This window comes from Vipera berus, assembly GCF_964194415.1.
Source record: "Vipera berus genome assembly, chromosome: 2".
In the NCBI taxonomy this organism is placed as follows: Eukaryota; Metazoa; Chordata; class Lepidosauria; order Squamata; family Viperidae; genus Vipera; species Vipera berus.
Window position 1 is genome coordinate 95,548,081 of NC_138203.1, and position 17,363 is coordinate 95,565,443.

At 38.7% G+C, this 17,363-nt stretch overlaps 1 protein-coding gene across 6 annotated transcripts in view; it reads left to right on the top strand.

The window, feature by feature from the left end:
- NRG1 (neuregulin 1) overlaps nt 1-7,702 on the top strand; it is a gene marked incomplete at its 5' end in the record, with an annotated part of 174,188 nt that extends 166,486 nt beyond the window's left edge. For all 6 annotated transcript variants that reach the window (XM_081320319.1, XM_081320318.1, XM_081320320.1 and 3 more), the window contains 4 exons: nt 473-599; nt 3,760-3,890; nt 4,571-4,774; nt 6,974-7,702. In XM_081320319.1, coding sequence (XP_081176445.1) covers nt 473-599; nt 3,760-3,890; nt 4,571-4,774; nt 6,974-7,631 — 1,120 coding nt within the window. In that variant the 3' untranslated portion in view covers nt 7,632-7,702. The remainder of the gene's footprint in view (nt 1-472; nt 600-3,759; nt 3,891-4,570; nt 4,775-6,973) is intronic.
- Nucleotides 7,703-17,363: the final 9,661 nt, after the last annotated feature.

The following is a 17,363-nucleotide window of genomic DNA, read 5'->3' on the forward strand; positions in this document are numbered from 1 at the left end:
GTCCCTGTTCCGGATATATTACAAAGACCTAGCCACAGGGAATAAGGTTTCCAGTGTACTGTTTTTGCCAGAAAACACAGGAGGGGGCAAAAAAGCTACTTTCCTAGAAGATTCTACTCCTTTGGATCTAATAACCTGCCCTTGGCTACATGTATTATAAGCCACTGGAGCACAATCTGCTTTCTGTAGCATCTTCATACAATACAGTACCATGATGTAATTGGCTACTGGATGAGATTGATATAGTTTTAGGATGCCAGATATTATATCAGGAACTTTATTTGTGAATAAATCTTCCCATAACTTTGGCAAACTTTAATACTGTGTCTCTGTCAGCTCCTGGTATTTCTGAACTTTCAAATGATAAAATTCCATTCTGTAATGGGAATGTGCTATGGTCAATAAGGCTTGTAGAACTGTTTTATTCATTCAACTATTTGAATACTAAAGTACCTCCATATTTCAAATTCAGGAAGCAGCGGAAAAAGTTACACGACCGTCTCAGGCAAGGCCTTCGATCAGAACGCAATCACAGGGTCAACATGGCAAACGGGCCTCACCATCCCCACCCACCGCCAGAGAATGTCCAGCTGGTGAATGTAAGTTTCACCTCAGCTTTGTTGATAATCAGTTCTTCGTCAGTATGTATTTGAGTGACATTTAGTCCTTTTAATTTATTAAAAAATAGTACTGCTTTCCTAAGATCTTATTCTCCCACTAGTTGCAAGGGGCAAGAAACCAGGAAGCAAGGTGGTTCAAATGAATACAGTTTATTGCTTGGTGACACTCTGCAAGAATCTGAACTAATGGTCAAACCAAATTGGTGGTAGATAAGAGTCACTGGAAGTCAAGGTGGGCTGGAGTAAGTTCTCTTGTGAGCCCAAAGGGACTCCAGACTGATGACGCATTTGACCTCTCCTTTCAGGTTCAGCCTGCTCATCTTCTAACACCAGTTTATCAAAACAATGGCAGTAGCTGATTTAACTGAGAACAAGTGTGAAATGATATTTAGATGATGGTGGGGTGATTTGTTTGTTGTGGAGAAAATAGGAGGCAAGTACATTAAGCATGTTCACTACCTTGAATTACGTGTAGGAAACACTGGATAAAAATCTTAATAGTATAATAAATTATTATCCACAAAAGAAACCATTTTAATTTACATTAAATTAAATTTACATTAAAAATAGCGTTGTATAATTGTATGAGATGTTATAAGGTTCAAATTAAAAGGAAGAAACATTTCTAAAATCAATAAAAATAGAAGAAATGGTTCGCTCTAATGCTATAAATGCAAATAATAAAATACAACTGAAAAAACTACTAATAAACAGAAAGATTAAAGGAGTAATTTTCTGCATAAAGCATTTGTGGCCGCAAGAATTTTTCTGCCTATTGTAGCAGTGCTAGTTCCAACCTATAAGTAGGAACCAGATGAAGTTGTCCTCAGAATCTTCTTGTAGCCAAATAGGGAAGATAGGGGGCAAGTTGTTGTAGAAAGGATATTAAAGGGAAATATGGGCTAGGATGAATGTGCTAGAAAAGTCATCCGAAATTAGAGTGGTTTTTAAGCAAAAAAGGAATCTTTGTGGTGCTTCACTGTTCACAGCTTTCACTCAACTGAGAGACCTAATAAGACGGTTCTCTAAACTTTCGGTTTATAAATTGGACCGTTCTTATTTTTTAAAAAATGTAGAAAGTTGAAATAATCGCTGAGATCTGTTTTTTAAGGTTTTTCCTTTAGTTGTTTTTGTTTCTCTAAAATAGCTTTGTTGTGCTTAATATTCTGGGCATGAACATGTAATGTTACCTTGCCAGTTAGCTATCTGATAAATATACATTTCAATTGATATTGAACACTACCAATTCTCTGTGGACCATGGGTGTACAGTCTGCTGTTTAATTGTTTGGTTTTGGGTCTAAAATAATGTTTGCATGTAAGTGATCAACCACATCTGAGCTTTTTCTCACAGAACTGGACCCATTAAACTGTCAGATGAATCCTGGTGATGTAGTGAATATGTGAACCCTTTTCTCCTAATTGAGGAAAATTCAAAACGAAAAACAGATAATTCAGATCTTTGCTTGTTTTAACTTAAAGAACAGTTCCTGGTGTTGATTGTCTTACTTTCTTTTCAGCAGAACTCATGGTTTTATTCTGCTTTCAAAATGCATTCAGGAGCCACAACCCAAATTTATTTTTTTTAAAAAAGCAAAATCCATCACTATGAAGGAATATTTAAGGGTGGCTCACGATATATCTAAGGGACGCGGTGGCTCAGTGGGTTAGGACGCTGAGCTTGTCGATCAGAAGGTCGGCAGTTTGGCGGGTCGAATCCTGAGTGCTGCGTAGCAGAGTGAGCGCCTGTTACTCGTCCCAGCTTCTGCCAACCTAGCAGTTCGAAAGCACGTAAAAATACAAGTAGAAAAATAGGGACCACTACGGTGGGAAGGTAACAGTGTTCCGTGCGCCTTTGGCGTCTAGTCATGCCGGCCACATGACCACGGAGACGTCCTCGGACAAGCGCTGGCTCTTCGGCTTTGAAACGGAGATGAGCACCGGCCCCTAGAGTCGGAAATGACTAGCACACATGTGCGGGGGAACCTTTACCTTTACACGATATATCTATGATTATTTAGGTCAGGGGTCCCCAACCCTTGGTCTGTGGACCAGTACCGAGCTGCAGCATGCCAGCAACCGGTCCGCACAGACAAGCAAAGCCCCATCCATGGGCTGCAGGCAGCACACAAAACCACGCACTCTCCAGTCCATGGAAAAACCTCTCTCCACGGAACTGGTCCCTGTTGCCGAAAAAGTTGGGGACCTCTGCTTTAGCTGGTTCTATTAACTTCCCCAGCAAAGTAAGAAAAGATGCTTGTGCTTTGGGATTAAGTTGTTCTATGCCCGATTAAAGGGGACTAATGTCTGTTAGCTTGGACAAAAGCAGTAAGGACATATTCTCAGAAGTTTCCTTCTCAAAGGAAATATGCATACAGTATGCATATTCTCTCTTGTAACTCTGAACAGTCACTAAACAAACTATTGTAAGTGGAGGATTAACGGTACCAGCAGTCCACTATTTCTTTTCATTATGTCAGAAACATCAGATGACAGCCAAATTAAATATTTTGAAAGGCTAATTCATAAAATTACAGAAAAATTATACCATTCCTATTCCTAATCCATTTCATAGAGAACAACGGTTAACTCCCTGTCACTAAAATTCAGAGACCAAGGATTACAAAGATTAAGATTGCAAAAATGCAGTGTGCAAAAAGAAGGAAAAGGGAAATCTACCACTCAATGACTACAAATCTACCAATCTATAGTGCTCGGCAATAGTCCTATTCCTACCCGTGAATTCCATTAAAATAGACTTGTTTTGGTGAAAGAATTCTGGAGAGAATATACTACTGTTTCCAATGAACCTACTTTAATTTGAATTATTTCTAGGAAAGTGTCTTCTCGTGAGAATAAAGTGGCAACTAATTTTAGAAGTACTACAACTTCAATTTTTGAAACGCTTTCATATGTATATATGAAAGCAGGGGTGTCCATCATGACAACTTTACGACTTGTGGACTTCAACTCCCAGAAGTCCCCAGCTAGCCATGCTGGCTGGGGAATTCTGAGAGTTGAAGTCTACAAGTCTTAAAGTTTTCAAGGTTGGACATCCCTGATATACTGTAAAGCAAGAGTACAGAATTCATTGGTAGATTTTAACTGTCTTATAAATATGTGTCTCTTCTTTTGTTTAGCAATATGTATCTAAAAACATAATATCCAGTGAACATGCTGTTGAGAGAGAAACTGAGGCCTCTTTTTCTACAAGTCACTATACCTCAACTACACATCATTCTACAACCGTCACCCAGACCTCCAGCCACAGGTAGGAGGCTCAGATAAAGCCAACGTATTTTTTAACTAAAACCCCAGAGCAAGTTTTAAAAACACTAAACAGAAGTATTTTGATTTAAAGGTGACAGACTTTTCTGTAGCTGAAACGCTTTAAGTTGCTTTATTTTGCTTGCTTTATTTTTATTAAACTTCCTTTATTTCTTTGATTCTTTTTCCTGATTTATTTTTTTCCTTTGAAAAGAAGCAAGTCTCAGTATCAACATATGAGCCCGCTTTTTCACAATTGCTGCCTTATTTTCTGTGGACTTCATATCACACGAGTAACTTGCACTTACAGAATGAGTACTACATTTGGACCACGATGAGTTACTGAATTTACCTGGAGTATATCATTATTCTTTTGTGTACCTAATTTGGCTTGGCTTGACATAGAATAATCCTACTCTCCAGCATTCTTCATTATGTCATAACAATAAAATTTTGAAAATGATGTTAGTTTAAGATTGAGTGATTATCTTTTTATATTCCCAGCAGTTGGGGGGAGAATGATCACCTCAATTCTTCAGCAACATAATGAATGTAAAACACTTATTGCCAAAGTGATACATAGAGGACGCTGACATTTTCCATGTCAGACTCTCTTTCTTTTCACTTTCTTCTTCTTGAATTTTAAAATGTTCTCTTCTGTTTTTCATAACGGCTCGTGGTCAGTTGGAGTAATGGTCGGACCGAAAGCATAATCTCTGAAAGTCATTCGGCCCTTGTGTGCTCCTCAGTTGAGAACAGCCGCCATGCAAGCCCATCAGGACCTCGGGGACGCCTCAATGGCATTGCTGGACCAAGAGAATACAACAGTTTTCTCCGGCACGCACGAGAGACACCAGATTCTTACCGGGATTCACCGCACAGTGAAAGGTATCCGAATGAGCTGACCTTAAGAAGGATGCCAATCTGAAATACTGTAGGGCATATCCAGATCCAGACAGAGAGAGAACTGCAGTTTGAACTCTTAATCAGGGTTGGTGGGTTTTATTTTGGGATTATTATTTTTTTGATCAAGAAATTTTAAATTGAGGTTTTGTACATTAATATTTACATAATAATTTGCCGTTTTCATGGCATTTTGGTGCTTTTGTGATAGGTTTTTTCCTTTGTTGTTTTTACAATTAATCCAAGTTTCTTTAAGGCTGTTTCCTCATAATTTATAGCACTGTGCCAGTGTATAGAAACTGTGGCTTATATCATCACTGCTTAACCCTAGAACATATCCTTAGTTTTGCATGGAAAAAAATGGCCAAAATCATCTTCACCACTGCAGTCTGTGGTGATCAATGGATGCAATTTATATTAGAAGTGTGGGGAAAAAATACAGTTTGAGTGGAGAAGCAACCACAAGAGCAATATAGACAAGAACTGAAGGTGAATGTTTAAAAGACAGTGTTAAGTGAAGTTGCACTCTTTTCCATTTAATAAGATTTTTTTTTAAAAAATCAGCTATTCATATCCTGTACCAAACAGATAGGCAAGCTAAAAGCAGCTCTTCCTTTCAAAATAAAGACGAGAAGGTGAACAAAACTCTACTATTTGGGACAATGCCAGAATCCATGAATCAGTATAGTCTTCACATATTTAATGTATATTAGTTTTGCACACTATTAATTTCTGATAAAATTAAGAGGTAACTGGATTGTGGAGAATGTTTGTTTGAATTGGTTAATTCCTTCACCTAATTGCATCATCTTGTTTCCTTTCTGAAAAGCAAAGCTGATCTGTGCTTTCACTGATTCCTAGTTGATGAGGTACAGTAGCACAGAAAATAGAATGCAAAAATAGCAAATGAATAAATCAATGTAAGTCATCCTCTCCTCAATGCCACTGGTACTGTTTGGCTATTTTATAATAGAAGCAGTCTGAAAGGTGGAGTCCTGTTTCTCTACAATACTTACATTTGCTTTTGGACCGATTTTTAAAGTATAAAATTGCACAATTTCTTTCTAGTTATTTGCATTTCCAGGCCATTAATTCTGTGAGCATTAATGTTTAAATGTTTAATTCTCTAGAGTAGCTTTTATTATCTATATTTCATCCTGGGGGTTTTTTAATAGCTACAAAACCTGGAAAAGTGAATGAAAATTAGGAAAATGAAAGTATTTGAATTTTGCATGTTGACATTGAAGAAGACCAAAGCAAGAAATGCTGAAGAACATCCAAAGTCTTCTTGGCTTTGTGTCTTATTCCCAAATGGTCATGTAATCTTTCTTAATCCTAAATTTTGGATAGATGCATTCAGTGCAGTTGTTTGCAATAAGATGGAAATCTTCTTAAAAAGACAATGAAGAAGGAAAAAGATGCAAACGCTATTTTGTTTTGTTTTTTTAATGTCTGCATGGCTAGTAACAGAAGCCCCGTTATATCTTCAGAAATCTCAAGAGACTCCAAGGCTGGAATAAATTATAGATTAGTGAGTTGTATTGCCAATATTCCATCTTTTCAGGCATTGGATTTACATGTTGGAAATCAGGAGAAGTGAATAAGTGATCATTCAATGTTATTTCAGCCCAGAAATTTAACGTTAAATTTCAGTAAAAAGGTAAAGGTTCCCCCGCACATGGGTGCTAGTCGTTTCCGACTAGGGGCCGGTGCTCATCTCCGTTTCAAAGCCGAAGAGCCAGCGCTTGTCTGAGGACATCTCCGTGGTCATGTGGCCGGCATGACTAGACGCCAAAGGCGCACGGAACGCTGTTACCTTCCCACCATAGTGGTCCCTATTTTTCTACTTGTATTTTTACGTGCTTTCGAACTGCTAGGTTGGCAGAAGCTGGGACGAGTAACAGGCGCTCACTCTGTTATGCGGCACTCGCAATTCGACCTGCCAAACTGCCAACCTTCAGATCGACAAGCTCAGCATCCTAACCCACTGAGCCACCGCGTCCCTTAAATTTCAGTAGCTAGTAGCTATTTGTAGAAGATGTATTTCTACTTATAGAATGTGTGGCTCGTACATTTGAATTCAAATACTTGTTACTGTCATAGAAGGATGAATACGTCTTATCACCATCATAGTTCTATCATATCCTTATTCTTCAGCTTATTTTTTTATGTGTACTTCTTTAGGTACGTATCTGCCATGACCACGCCAGCTCGCATGTCTCCTGTAGATTACCACACTCCAAGTTCTCCAAAATCGCCAGCTTCAGAAATGTCTCCACAAGTCTCCAGTTTAACAATGTCTGTCCCATCTGTAGCTGTCAGTCCATTTATAGAAGAAGAGAGGCCTCTCCTGCTGGTGACCCCACCCAGGCTGCGGGAAAAATACGAGCTTCACTTGCAACAGTTCAATTCTTCTTACCACCACAATCCTGTCCATGAAAGCAACAGTCTACCGCCGAGTCCCCTGAGGATTGCAGACGACGAGGAATATGAAACCACACAGGAATACGAACCTACGCAAGAGCCTCCAAAGAAATTAGTCAACAGTCGGAGGTCCAAAAGAACAAAGCCCAATGGCCACATTTCCACTCGATTGGAAATGAACACTGACACGAGTTGTGAGAACAGTAGCTCAGAGAGTGAGACAGAAGATGAAAGGATAGGTGAAGACACACCTTTTCTGAGCATACAAAACCCTACAACCCCTGACCTAGAATCAGCTGCTGCTGCATATAGACTCACTGACACTAGGACTAACCAAGCCAGCCGCTTCTCAACGCAGGAAGAATATCAAGCAAGATTGTCCAGTGTAATAGCTAACCAGGATCCCATCGCTGTATAAAGGAGGGGGGGAAAAACACTTTAAAAAAACCCACATAGATTCACATGTAAAACTTTATTTTATATAATGAAATACTCCATGATTAAATTAAAACAATTTATTTTATTTTAGCAATTACACTATTAGGATTTAAAAAAGAAAACCCAGGAGGGGGAAAAACTTTTATAAATTAAATATATAATGTATATACAAAAGTGTTATGTGCCATATGTAGCAATTTTTTTACAGTATTTCAAAAATGAGAACGATATCAATGGTGCCTTTATGTTATGTTGAGAGCAAGTTTTGTAAAAGTTCCTAGTGACTGCTGTTCCACAGTATTTTGCAGAAGTCTCTAATAGTCTGTTTCCCATCGGATTCATAGCGACTGGCTGTACGGTCTGTAAGAACTGCAACCGTCCCTGTGTTGCTTGTCGTAGCTCTGATAAAAGAAAAAAAAATCCACACTGGCCTACCAACCTAGAAACAAAACATGCTCATTTCTTCTTTGAAGAGGCTCCTATTTCCTTGCATTTTATGAGTTGCTCTCTGACAAAAACAAGATTTATTTTGGAACCCTTGAGAAAATGGGCAGGTCCAACAGCCTGCCATTGTCATGTTTCTTTTTTAAAAGGATAATACAGCTTTCAGAAATGTAGAACTATATCCAATATTAGGTATCACTGTAGGTTTGTCCATTTGAATATAATTACCCAAGAATCTACTTGAATTTAAATAGGAGCTATCATTGCTACCACCACCAACCTTTCCACTGAGACACACATGGACATGCACGCACATAGTTTTGATTTACGTAACAATACTTCCTAGATGTTCACAATGGTTTGACACATAGTGGGATCCAATCTAGTAGGAAGTCCTTCTATGCAAGCATCTTTTAAATTAATAGGATGAGTCCAAGAAAAAGGCATTTCTTCTTTTGCTGTCCTTTGTATGGGAGAACCTGCTTACTGGATTATCCTGGGTGAAGTAAATTGAAGTGCAGGCATTTTTAGACCATCAAGGAGGTGGATAAAAGCAGAGGAAATGTAATACCCACTGCTTAAATTAAACTCATTTTGAAACAATATTTTTCAGGTAAATCACTCTTTCCCCCCCCCCATTTTAGATCAGGACAATTGATAGCAAAACTATGATTTCGCAACGGATTATCACTTCCTGTGTGCTTAAATTTTCTAGTTTGCACATGAATGGAATCCAAATGTGGTAAAATGAGCTCTAATAGGAAAGGGTAAACATGTTCTGTATGCCTAGTGACCTATTATGTTTTTTAACCTACGTATAAGTAAGACGAGCATGTTTATACTTCTCAGGCTCCCGTCATGCATGGGTTTTGTTATATAAATATATTTATGCATGCGGCCAGAAATAGAAGCCGCCTTTCTTCGAGGCATGTTGGAGAAAAAATTTGGACATGATAAGAGCAAATGCATTTCTTTAAACTCCAGTTTGGCCCAGTCCCTTACAAGGCTTCTGTTTCTAGAGCAAAAACATCAAGGCAGGTGAAGGAAGCTTGTCTATGTGAAATGAATTCCTCGGAGGAGGGGAACAGGAGAGGGGAGATACAGAGTGCTGTGCTGCAGATAGGAACAAAGTAATCATCTATGCTATGATTTTCTCCCTCAAATATGTAACCTCTTGCTCTGCTTTATGCATCATTTGGGCAGACTAAGTTCAAACAAACAGGTCTGGTATTTAATTTGGCACCAGCAGCAACATTACTGCAGCTTCTTAATTCACAAGCCAGTAATTTATTTTGGAGACCTGAATCTGGGACAAAATTAGCCTTGATTTATATCATACTATAGAGCGCAGCCCAGAGGCCAAAGACTAACAAATCTGTACTCTTAGCCTTCCTAGCATTGGCAATCGTGTCCTGTTGATACTGTTGCGAATAAAAAGCAAAGTGGTTGGTATAAATGCTGCTGAGCTTTGGGAGAATCAGTGAGAAAAAAAATTCTTTTGTAAGAAAAATTCATGCCCAGTGCTCAAATTTACTTAATAGTGGTATCTTCACAGAAGGCCTAATCTGGAGAATGTTAACTTGGTTACTGAAGGCTAACGGGGCAATCCTAGTCCTATGTATCGGAAAATAATTATACAATAGAGTAGACTTCTGCATAGCCTTGGTTAGAATCGCTATATAAAGTGATACTTACATTTGAGAAGCACCAGTAAAACACATTCCTATTATGCAACATAGGTTCACTGCGAGTTTCCAAATCATTATATTGACTCCAAGTGGGTACTGAAGCAATCTGTTGAATATTGACTTCTGATTCGTAACTTTATATGTGTTTCCTAATATTCACTTACAGGCTTTCTCTATTGACAAAGTCTTTGGTTTTTTTCTGTATTGCCAAAGAACCCCTTAAAACAGCGGTGTCCAACCTTAGCAACTTTAAGACTTGTGGCTGCCAGAATTCTGGGAGTTGAAGCGCACAGGTCTCAAGGTTAGCAAGGTTCGGCACCCCTGCTCTAGGAGGTTCTTATTTCTAAACATTTTCCAAATATCATAAACCCTTCTCCCAAACTCTGATATTTTGTAGGAACTGTTTGGCTAAGGTGCCAAATATTTTAAGAGAGGAAGAAAAATGAGCAGGGACATTCTTTCTTCAGCAGAAAGTTGGACAACCCAGAGAAAGTTTTCCAGAATGTTACCAATCCTTGACATTGAATGAGGACTCTGCTGTTAATATGCATACTTCCTCCAGTAATATTTCTTCAGGCCTCTATTGTTTCAGATGCACTAAGGCTATTGTGTAGGGTGTATGGGGGGAAATAGTGAAAACAGGCGTGTACGTATTTCATGTGGAATAATTGATAGGGTATATTGGGGCTCCAATAGAAAAAAAAAACAAAGAAATAATTTCAGACTTCAGGAAGGCTATTCCGACTCTATGGAACACGGTTTAGATTAAAAAGCATTTTGGAGACTGGACATTTCCCCAGTCTTATGTTCTTCCAATAGTCTTCTGCACACATGCCTTTTATTTAAAATACATTAATCCATTCCAGACAATACTTCCAGTACATTAATGTCCCTATGACCTCATTAACTGTCTTTTCATTCATTATTCCGAAAGTAAAACATGCCTATTCGGGACTGTCTCATGTTCTCCTTTTCTGTGCTTACCAATTCAAAACTGTAACCAATACAAAACTAATAGGTGCATCAACCTGATCTTCCTGCATTTTGGATGCACTTCGTCATCCCCAAAACTTTTCTTGCAGTATTGAAGGTGGGATCCCCAGAGGAAGCTGGGGAGAGAAAATCCATGCATTTTGATTGCCTTGTTATTCTGTGCTGCTGAATCTCACTCTGAGCTAGTGGACTGGGAAGAAAGCACGACTAGAGTCTTCTTGCATTTGAGCCTGTTGCCCTGGCCATGAGTCCTTGCTAGAAGTTTTCTTTGAGTGGAACTTAACTCCTGGTGACTTCATAGGCATAGGCAAGGGTAGTTCCTTTGATTGCAATACTGCCTTTTAAAACATGGGGAGACAACCAATGTGGGCAAGGGAAAGAGTTTAAATCGATGTAACATGGCTTTAAAGAAGATGCACTGATCAGAATTGCACGTATCTTGAAAAATGACTCTAAACCAGTTATGATTCTACCAGAAGAGAAATGCAATTAAATCAATGGGGAGAAATCATGTAACTGCATTTAAATTCATTCAGCTAAACTTAAATTTAAATTAAATCAACTTGAATTTTTGCTCTGGTCCTAATTCTTTATTTTATGCTGGGTCACTTCAGACTTTGGGTAGGGTAATTTGAGCTGCAGCCCTCAGTCCATAATGAAACTATGCATGCCCTGTTGTAATGGGTAACACTGTGCCACTTAGCTTAATATCTTACTCTGTTGATTGATGTGTCCAGATTAGTTTGTGCATGAATATTGCTTGATTTCCCATCACTTTGTAATGCACAATTGAATGAATTGTGTTAGAGTTGGTTTTGGACAATAAGAACATTCCATCTAGATAATTAAGCTGTGGACAGTGCATTTACAGTTATAAATCAATGCTGCATCCATGACAGATAAGTGTTAACCTCAATAGTAGTATGAAGAACAGCTATGGGTTATAAGGAAGAATGGGTTACAAGCCATTCCTCTCGACAACTCTCCTTTCATAAAACAAAACTTTATGTAGAAATATCCAATGTAGTAAAAAAAAATATGATTGAAAGGCAATTTCAATTCTCAGGGCAATTTTGTTTTATGCATTCAAACTTTACACCATAAATGTATCGAGCGTGGTATCTCTACTCACTTCTATTTAATCTTTAATTTGGAAAAAAAATGTTATGTCAAGTGAAACAGCAGTCAGAATAAAAAAAATGCTCTTATGAATGTAGCTGATGCTCGAGTTCAGTTCAGACATCTCGTAATAAATAGTTTGGCATCTTAAGAAAATACACCAATTAAAGTTCTAGATTGGACACTGCGTACATAGAACAGGGTATCCTGAGTCTCTGCACATAAATACATTTTCATCAGCCCACAATCTTGTTTCTTTGTAAGCTAAGCCATGTGAGCCACTATTAGTGGCTAATGGACAACTAATAATGTATAGTTCTTTTTTAAAAGATTGAAGTATCATCATGTCCATATTTTCATGGTTGATATCAAAGTAAGGGGTGGCTACTTGAATATTCAGCAAGATGTGTTGATGTCTGTCTAAATTGCACATCTTTAATAAGCGACATAAGCAGAGTCTGTTCAGCTTTTTTTAGCACTGGCTGAATTTTTAATAGCCACAATGGCTGATGATCAACCAATCTGAAATGCTGCAGAGAAATGCAGGAAATGCAATGGCCACATATCATTTTAAGTATATATTATTTTTTGTAAATACATCTTGTACATACTTGGATGTTCCATCACAATCATTTATTGTCTTTATGAGTTATATATCCAATATAACAGTGTAAATAACACAATGTTCCTTATTATTTATATTTAGATGTTTGGAAGAAAAGTCATTTTATTTTAAGATATATGTCAAATATGTTTGGTTATCCCTTTTCCCCTTTCACAATTGTAATGTATCTTTTTTTATTTCTTTCTTTAAAAAGAAATAATTTATTGATCCAAAAAGAATGTATTGTAACTGAATTGTACATAGAATGCAGAGTGGAAGGCCATAAGGTACTGATAAACTAAAGATTCTATAATCCCAAATATTAAGCAATAAGCAATTGTTGATTTATTTAAGGTTGTATTGCTCATCTTCAGTAAAAGAGGTGCTGGAATAAATTGCTACTGTGTAGTATGGGGCACAATTGCCCTGCAGATTGTTTCAGACCATTAGATTATCCTGCCCTCTTTTCTATTCTAGTCGGTGACACCTATGTCAATGACACAGTTCTGATGTCATCTGTTAGTAAAAGTTGGATCCTCTGTTCTCTCTCTCTCTCTCTCTCTCTCTCTCTCTCTCTCTCTCTCTCTCTCTCTCTCTCTCTCTCTCTCTCTCTCTCCCCCCCCCAAATCTTCTCTGTTCTTATTGCTGGAATGGACAGACCATCCAGTCTGCTACTTGTTGCCTGTGTTCTTAGAGATCACATGTCTAATTGCTGCTAAGCAGTTTAGCATTAACCAGGGTTCAATAAAAGAAAATAATAACAATAAATCCAACGGCATGTCTTACATGTCTTTAATGTTGCTAATGCAAACGGGGCATTAAAAGTAATGCAAAGAGTATCTGTAATGGTGGGGATGGTAAGAAAAGTAAATATGGGCCAGGCTTATTTTTCATTCCTTGACAAGAGCAAGGTATGGTTAGACTATTGGGTTCTTCTTATTATAACTTAACTTTTGCAATGTGTTTCATAGAAGCAAATGGACATCCATTGAGTTCACATTTCTCCTCGGCAAGTATAATTATAAGAGCGTTTATCATATTCAGAAGCACCATCCATGCACAAATGTATGTTTGACGTTTACACCCCTCCCCCCAAAAAAACCTATTACAAAGCATCAGAATAAAAAGAAATTATACATAAATGTGGAAAATGCTAGTCATTAAATTATATACATCTTAAGCCTGGTTCCAGCATGGAGTGCTGGAAATGGCAGAAAGTGAAGAGGAACTAAAGAGCCTCTTGTTGCGAGTGAAGAAGGAGAGTGCAAACCTTGGGTTGAAACTAAACATTAAGAAAACCAAGATCATGGCATCCGGCCCTCTCAATTCCTGGCAAATAGATGGGGAAGAAATGGAGGTAGTGACAGATTTTATTTTCCTGGGCTCCAAGATCACTGCAGATGGGGACTGTAGCCAAGAAATTAAAAGACGCTTGCTCCTGGGGAGGAAAGCCATGGCAAATCTAGACAGCACACTAAAAAGCAGAAACATCACCCTGTCAACGAAAGTGCGTATAGTCAAGGCTATGGTCTTCCCAGTTGCAATGTATGGCAGTGAAAGCTGGACCATAAGAAAGGTTGAGCGCCAAAGAATTGAAGCCTTTGAACTATGGTGCTGGAGAAGACTCCTGCGAGTCCCTTGGACTGCAAGGCGATCAAACCGGTCAGTCCTAGAGGAGATCAACCCTGACTGCTCTTTAGAAGGCCAGATCCTGAAGCTAAAACTCAAATACTTTGGCCACCTAATGAGAAGGAAGGACTCACTGGAGAAGAGCCTAATGCTGGGAAAGATTGAGGGCAATAGAAGAAGGGGACGACAGAATGAGGTGGCTGGATGGAGTCACTGAAGCAGTAGGCGTGAGCTTAAATGGACTCCAGAAGATGGTAGAGGACAGGAAGGCCTGGAGGAACATTGTCCATAGGGTCGCGATGGGTCGGACACGACTTCGCAACTAACAACAACAACAACAAGCATGGAGTGTGCGGTTCCCACTTACTGCTCAGAATACAATTGTAATACATCATTTATATCTCCATTTCACCATTATGTAATCCCATAAATGTCCACACACATCACTGTCAGGAGTTTCATGTATAAAATATTAACCACTTTTTAAAGGAACATTTCTTGCTAGATATAATCATTTGTAATAATCATAGAAATATCTGACCTTGAGTCACATTGCAGCAGTATCAAACATGGAAAAGCTAATGGAACTTGTATAAGTCAGGTGGTGTTACTCTGTGCTTGATAAAACTGGTAGATAAAACAGTGTTACATTGTGCTAGACCAGGGGTAGGCAACCTTGGCTCTTTTATGACTCGTGGACTTCAACTCCCAGAATTCCTGAGCCAGCATGGCTCAGCTTGGAAACCTCTCCCATTCCCCTCAACATAGCTGGCTCAGGAATTCTGGAAGTCCACGAGTCATAAAAGAGTCAAGGTTGCCTACCCCTGTGCTAGACAAAAGTAGGTGTGGCTGAGCAACAGACAGATTAGAAAGAACAACTTTCTAATTTCTGGTTTAGTATTCCTTCTTAATTAGAGCAAAGGCATTTGCTGCAATCAATTTAAATTCTCCTGCTCAATGGAGGCTTTTGAGAGGTATCTCATATTCATATCTGCTATGAACCGAGTGCATTTAAGTTCTTTTAGTATTCAGTAGCCTGGAGGAAGGTAGGGAATACAACTCAAATACTCTAATCTGTGCTATTGCCAAGGGTTTTTTTTGTGGGCATTGTATGCTGCTTATGTGCACTGACTACAGTGGTACATAACAGCAGTGAAAATTTCAGCCGAAGACATCCGGAAGACATCAAATTGGGGAGAGGTTATTGCACACATAGAGGGTATAGCCTGTTTTCTCCAAACTTCAGGTAAGAAAAACAAAAATGAAATCTCAGGTTCTTCCTTTCACTTCTATGTACATCGTGCAGCCCGCATAATTAGTGGATAATTCTTGGAACATCATCTAAGGGCAGTTTAATAATTTTTGGTTCTACCAAAAGAATAAAGCTCTAGTTGCTTGGGTAAGGCCTGTCTTTGTAAACAATTCAAACCCTGAGTTGCTGTTGTAAGCTAAACTGAAGATGATCTTCCCATTTCTGTGTCTGGCCCTTTCCCAAATTTTATCTTCATGAAATGGAGAATAGTGAAACAAAACTGCCTCATGTATCCCCCAAATCGTCTTCATCAGCACAATGAAGTTAGGAAGAGGAGGGAGAACTTGCTTGGCATAGCTTTCTAGCCCCAAAGAAAGCACTCCATTACCAGAATATTCATAAGCCAGATTGCAGTCTTTTTTTTCTAAAACAATTAAAAATACTGGCTTAGTGCATGGAAGTGCAGACTGACTTGAACAGCTATTCCTTCAGACTTCAAGCTTATAAACAAATACACCTTGAGATATCAAGAACAACCAAAAGAAAGGTTGGGCACACCCATGGTGAGGATGTTTCAATTCTTCAAAGGGACAGCATTAGCAAGATTTTACTACTACAGTTTAGCCATTTTAATCAGCACCAACAGAAACAGATCTATATAAACAGCACCACCAAATAATCTTGAACTTGTTTTACTCATGAAATACCTCTTATCTTAAAAGACCAAAGATGCTGCCATGTTCAGCTAACTGTGCTGATACAAAGGGCTAATTATCAGAAGGGATTTTTTTTTAAAAAAAAGCCATGTAAAAAGCTAATTGCATTTACAGCAGTTTGGAGTATAGATCAGCTTCTAAGGGATGAGAGAAAGGAAACTGAAGATTTAGCAAACGAGGGCTCAACCAGTCACTGGACTTTCAATATTCCATGATTAGAGTTATTCCTGGGGGGTTTTCCCCAATGCTTTCCCAATCCTATGCATTTGATAAAGTGAAAAATCTTTATTTCTTAAAGGTTTGTGAAAGATTCACATTCAAATAAATGTGCATATAGATTATATTAGGCCACCGTATTATATACCAAGAAGTGCTATAAAAATCATGTGCAGACTGTTTTCAAGCTGCATTGTTTTTCAAGAATTTGGCTTTATTGATGCACCAGGGATATATGTCAACAATACAGTGACACTACCAGAGTGACAGAGCCTGAACAGATGAGAGTGTTTTTTTAACTACTATAATATTATTAATAGAAAGATTGCAGGAAATTGATTTTTATTTGTAGGAAATTGATTTTTATGCCTCCCGATATGGTTTAAATTGCTCTTTTAGAAAGAAAAAAAATGTATTGCACTTTTTTTTTTGCCATTTGTCATATATTCTAGAGCAGTGATGGCGAACCTTTTAGAGACCGAGTGCCCTAACTGCAACCCAAAACCCACTTATGTATCTTCGGGTGCCGAGTGGGTGTGGTCCATTGGGTGGGCATGGCCCATTGGTGTGGTGGCATGGCTGTGGTGGTAACGGCAGACGGTGGGACTAAAAAGTTGAATCATTTCCAACTTTGCGAGATTTTTTTTCCCCGCGAGAAGTTGAAATTGATTGATTGATTGAACCTTTTTTTTTTGCACACAGCGGCAGAGGCCTAAAGCGAAAAGGCTTTATAAAACCAAGCTGAAGGCCTAGGACTGGGGCGACGGTGCACGTGCCCACAGAGAGGGCTCTGTGTGCCACCTGTGGCACGCGTGCCATAGGTTCGCCACCACGGTTCTAGAGGATTTAGAAGCTACCCAGCTTAAGCTGGTGATGACATGCAACCAGAAGGCACCACTCCAGTTTAGGTCTTGTAAGAATTCTAATGAAATCTCAGGTATAATTCTTGAGATCAGAGATTCTTGACTTTTTTTCTTCTGGAAAGTATCTTAGGTGCCTCCTGTGCTTCAGCTGACAGCTCTCGTTTCTCTATTCCCTATTCACCAACTGT